The 5,675-nt window shown below is 52.8% G+C and overlaps 1 protein-coding gene across 1 annotated transcript; it reads left to right on the forward strand.

Moving 5' to 3' along the window:
• Window positions 1-806: 806 nt before the first annotated feature.
• On the forward strand, window positions 807-4,494 carry LOC135384714 (uncharacterized). The gene is made up of 2 exons (XM_064613902.1): window positions 807-847; window positions 2,901-4,494. Exons 1-2 carry the CDS (start codon window positions 807-809, stop codon window positions 4,492-4,494), a joined length of 1,635 nt encoding a protein of 544 aa, XP_064469972.1.
• Window positions 4,495-5,675: the final 1,181 nt, after the last annotated feature.

The raw sequence follows: 5,675 nt of genomic DNA on the forward strand, positions 1-5,675 counted from the left end.
AGACAAGGGGACGGGAGGACTTGGCAGGAGCGGTAAGGAGTGCTTCAAGAGGGCGGAGAATCTCTGCACAATGAGGGACGAATCGGCGGTAGAAATTCGTGAGTCCTAAAAACCGTCGGAGTGCGTTGACAGATGTTGGACGCGGGTAGTCGGAGATGGCGTGGACTTTGCTCGGGAGGGGAGTTATGCCTTTTGGAGAGATCTTATGCCCCAGAAACTCCAGAGAGATGACCCCGAATTCGCTCTTGAGGGCGTTGATAATAATGCCGTGGTCGGAAAGGCGGGCGAAAAGCTGCCAGAGATGGTCGAGGTGTTCTTCGTAGGAGGAACTCGCAACAAGAATGTCGTCGATATACGCGAATGTAAATGAGAGGCCACGTGTGACGGTGTCAATGAAGCGTTGAAACGACTGGGCGGCGTTGCGGAGGCCAAAGGGCATACGAAGAAACTCGAACAAGCCAAAAGGTGTAGTAATGGCTGTCTTCAGAATGTCCTCTTCGGCAACCGGAATCTGATGGTAGGCTCGTACCAAGTCAAGCTTCGAGTAGATGGTGGTTCCGTGCAGGAAAGCCGTAAAATCGTGCACGTGCGGGATAGGGTAACGGTCTGGGATTGTGACACGATTCAGGGCACGATAATCGCCGCAGGGGCGCCAGTCGCCTGTCTTCTTGGGCACCATATGAAGAGCAGAAGCCCAACTGCTAGACGATGTCCAGCATGTGGCTGAATTCGTCACGAGCTATCTTCAGTTTTTCCGGTGCGAGACGACGTGGGCGAACGAAAACCGGCGGCCCCTTGGTGCCAATATGGTGGACGACCGAGTGCTTTACCGGGCTGGTCCAATCGGGTGGGCGAGTTAGCTCCGGGAACTCCTTCAAGATTGCATGGAAGTGATTAGTCTCATCATGGAAGAATGATATTCCCGGAGAAGAAAGTCAAGACGATATTCCGGGCACAGCATGGTTGGTACTGGAATCGATGAGGTGGCGGTTACGCATGTTCACTAAGAGGTGATGGTGGTTCAGGAAATCGGCGCCCAGGATTGGTTGGGAGACACTGGCCACCAGGAACACCCAGCGAAATGTGCGGCGCAAGCTAAGGCTTAGCGTTAGAGAACGTTGGGCAAGAACAGGGATTTGTGAGCCGTTAACCGCTGTGAGATGGCACATGACAGGGCTCCGTCAGTCTCCTTTGGCAGCGGGAATAACGCTCACCTCGGCACCTGTGTCGACAAGGAAACGTCGTGCCGAAGTGATGTCCCGGATGTAGAAAAGGCGACTGGACGAAGGATGTGGGCCATCGGTCGCCATCAATGGTCCACGGCAGGGTTTCCCGGCTGCCACGAACACTCTGTAGAACGAACTCTCACGAACTCTGTAGAGGAGAAAGACATTGATCCTCAGTTTTCATAGAAATCAGCATTTTTCTGCCTGCCATTTTGTTTTAATCCCCGCCTCCGCACCTTTTAATTTCTGTTGCTCCTCTTTGTTTCTCGTACATGCCATGACGGAGAACGAACGCAGTGTTTTAATAAGAAAAAATATATATGAAAGCTCCCAGAAGACCACCCATTCCCAGAAGCTCACTTCGAAAGGCAGTGCCATTTCCTTCCAAAGAGAAAACAGATACCATACACTGCTAGTCTCGCAAGCATCCCCATATTCCGCACACATACAACAACGAATTGAGAAATTGATCTGTCTATTAACTCGCTATCAAGACAACGTCTGTGTTTCTTACTTGTTTTGGTTAGAGACATTCAGCTGGTACATCGAAAGTCAAACTTAGCAGTGCTACATCGCCCCCAGTTTCTCTCTCTCCCGCAATAAATGATCCGTGTAACATCCCGACAGGGATCTAACTCGGACAATTCTTGAAACAACCGCGACCGGACATCCTGTGGATACAGATCCTGGGACGTCCACGTATGAGGCTCCCAGTGATATCCGACGGATATAGATTTCCGGATATGGAATTAGAGATCTGTTTCGGACATCCACAGGAGAAAGTGTTCTGTCTGTGTGAGGTCCAGGCCATCCAAGACTTTCCTGCCCTCACCTCTTGCAAAGGGCTCAGTTCATTCCTCGGCCACGTGACCTTCTACTGACGTTTTGTGCCTCACTGTGCTACTTTCCCAGTAAACCAGAAATATGCCAGGGATGTCCCAGAAAAGTCGCACACGTCACCGGTGTACAGGAGGTCCACCAGACGTTATCTGGACGTCCACAATGTGACGTTGACAATCGTCGGATATTGTATCTCCCAGAGACATCTGCAGAATGTAAAAGGAATTGGCCCACCGTGTGGCATTTTGCGCACATATCTGAGACACGTGATGCTTACTGGAGTGACGTAGGCAAAGCGAGAAACATTTTGGTTTTCGACCTTTATTTGCAGAGTAATCACATCATGGAAGATAGTTTGAATTAAAAACACAGTACTTGTGAGACAGGGACGCCAAAAGTATCAATGGTCATGCTTAGGCATTGTTGGCACACACACTAATTAATTCCCAAGACGTTTCACCGTTACAAGCATACTTCACCCGACTGTACACTTACTGAACATACTCCTACAACTCTCATTTCAGTATATGCTCCATCTAGTACGCCAAAAGAGGCCACCACAGGCCTCCTTAGGTAGTGCTCTTACTCAATATCACATATGTGTGTATGTGCGAGTGCAAGTGGTCACCCATACCCACAATGGGATACGCAGGTGACGTGGCGTTGCCAAAGTGCTGTATACAATGGTTGCATACCGTTCTCAAGTAAAAGATGCCGATTATTTATCCAAGACTATTTCTAAAACGTGGAGAGATAACAAAAACTGAATAATGCATAGTGCTCAGCATACAAGCTAATTTGATATGAAACGGTAAACGTCCCATTCACATCCAGATATCCAACGGAGACGTTAATAGGACGTCCCCCGGACTGCAAAATAAGGAAGAAAGTCTGTTCCCAGGGACGTCGCACGGACGTAAACGAGACGTTCACGAACATCCCTGGGATATCTAAATGTCAAATTCAGTTCTTCCCCAGGATATCCTTGGGACATATTTGGTTTACTGGGTTGCTCCAACCTCTCTATGCCGTTCTCGGCGCAGACCATCCGAAACAGGCCACTGCTGCCCCTCTGAAGTGGACACCAGCAGCAGAACGCGCGTTCGCAGAAGTAAAGCAGGCCCTGGCAGATGCTGTATTGCTCCACCATCCTCGTCCTGACGGCGAGACGGCGTTGTTCATCGACGCCTCCACTGCTGCCGTCGGCGCCGTCTTGCAGCAGTGTCAGGATGGCCACTGGAAACCTTTCAGTTTCTTTACCCAGCGCCTCTCGCCAGCAGAAACATGCTACAGCACCTTCGGGCATGAGCTCATCGCAGCCTACCTGGCATACACACACTACCACCATTTTCTCGACGGCTGCCCGTTTGTGCTGTACACAGACCACAAGCCTCTCATGTTCGCCCTGCGATCAGCATCCGGCAACCAGTCGACCCATGAAACCCGCCACATGTGCTACATCTTGGAATTCACGACAGATTTACGCTACGTTGACGGCGAAGACAATGCAGCTGCGGACGCGCTCTCACGGCCAGACGTTAATGCTCTCCACCCGCCCCCCGCGGTCAATTTGGACGGCATCACCCAAGCGGAACAGGCTGATCAAGTGCTCGCTGATCTTCATTCATCCCCTGTCTCGCTCCCCAGTTCGACGGCGAGACTGTGGTGTGACACATCTACTGGCACCCCGCGCCCTTTCGTTCCCCTGGACTTTCGCCGGCCTGTTTTCAATGGCCTACACTCCCTGCCCCACCCTGGCGTGCGCGGAACGCAGAACATCATCGCTGAGCGCTACATATGGCCTCAGATGAATGCCGATGTACGTGCCGGGGCGCGTGCCTACCTTGCCTGCCAGCGGTCCAAAATCCAACGCCACACCACCTCGCCTTCATCGTGGTTCCTTCCGCCAGATGCTCATTTCGACCAGGTACACATGGACCTGGTCGGCCCGCTTCCTCCGGCCAAAGGCTACCGCTACCTCCTCTCTTGCATCGACCGGTTTACCCGCTGGCCGGAGGTAATACCCATTCCTGACATCATGGCAGAAACAGTGGCCCATGCATTCGTCTTCTCCTGGGTTTCCCGATTCGGCGTCCTGTCCACTGTCACCACAGACAGAGGACGCCAGTCTGAATCGGCCGTCTTCTGTCACCTGTGCAGCGCCCTTGGAACTCATCGCATCCGAACCATGGCCTCCATGCGGCTGCCAACGGCCTGGTCGAGTGCCTTCATCGGCAACTCAAGGCTTCCCTCCGCGCCACTGACCACAGCGACACAACATTGCCCGAGCGTCTTCCCTTCGTCCTGCTTGGCCATCGCGCCGCGATCCACCAGGACGGCTTCAGCCCACATGGTCTATGGCTGCGCGCTTCGCCTTCCCGGAGCTTTCTTCACCGCCTCGGCTCCACTCTTGCGCGACACCTCCTAGTACATGGACCGTCCCCGCCAGCTCTTCCAGGAGTTCAAGCGCACACCTACCCGCTCTGGTCCCGTAACAGGCGTGTTCGTGAGCCCCGCCCTTCCTCAAGCCACCCGCATCTTCGTCTGCCAAGACTTGGTGCGCACCAGCCTGCAGCCACCCTACAACGGCCCCTACAGGGTCATCTCACGAGCCGAGAAGTTTTTCTGCCTGGATCTTCAGCGGGGCCCCTACACTGTGGCCATCGACAGGCTCAAGCCCGCGTACCTGGAGTTGGCAATCGCCTGTATCGCCCCCTCCGCCCTCCCTCCCTCTGCACTCAGCTCCTCTGTCCGGCCTTTCTACCCCTTCACGCCGTGTACATTGGGCCCCGCAGATCACACACTGCGGGCCGCCCACCTCCTGCCTTCTTTGACTCTGGCGCCCTACATTCCCGCTGCCCTCTGCCCTCTTCGCCGGCTTTGTCATCCACCATGGGGAGAGCCTTGTAGCACCAGCGTCATCTTCATCACCAGCACCGCCATCGGTTGCGCGCAGCACTGCGCACAACCCAAGCTTTCGTTTTCGGTTCATCACCATTAACCGTCATTAAACCCATGAACCTCAGTAGAGCCTGGTTGCCTCTTTTCTCACTCTACAGACATCAAAAGCACAGACACATGACGCACCTGCTGATATCTTTGGTTCGCCGTGAGGTTCACAGATCCACTACACTCCAGCCATGGCGTCAACGAAAGACAAAAAACAGAAGGAGTGGTCACCGCTCTGTCTGACGAGTGACATAATGATCTCCAACCCGTCTGTTCAATACGGAGTGGATCGTACTTCGTACCAACTCTTTTATCCTGTCAATGGGGTAAATAAAACTGTCATCGAATTTTCTATTCAAAATTTGCAAAGGGCACACTTGGATCTCTATCGTAGCTTTGTGTCTTGGACCGTGTGCATACATTTCACGACGATGGAGGAGAAATGGATGAAGAAGTCGTCTTCCCAATAAACCCTCTGTTGAGCGGCATGTTTAAGACGGTCACAGTTTATATGAACAACAACCTCATCAGCTCCAACGAGTTGTACGCCTACATGGGACCGATTGATACGCCCATTTCTCGGCTGTTAGACGGTACCATTCGACGTGCATTGCGAAGGACTTCGACTCGTAAAGGAAGGAAAATAAAATGGAGAAGATG

Source organism: Ornithodoros turicata, chromosome 2 (genome assembly GCF_037126465.1).
Source record: "Ornithodoros turicata isolate Travis chromosome 2, ASM3712646v1, whole genome shotgun sequence".
NCBI lineage: Eukaryota > Metazoa > Arthropoda > Arachnida > Ixodida > Argasidae > Ornithodoros > Ornithodoros turicata.

Bases quoted from the DNA above. Each gene is read 5' to 3' on its own strand.
- LOC135384714 (XM_064613902.1), top strand. From the start codon at position 807: ATGGTGGACGACCGAGTGCTTTACCGGGCTGGTCCAATCGG. The intron at 848-2,900 runs GTGGGCGAGTTA...ATTCACATCCAG, and splicing joins TACCGGGCTGGTCCAATCGG to ATATCCAACGGAGACGTTAA.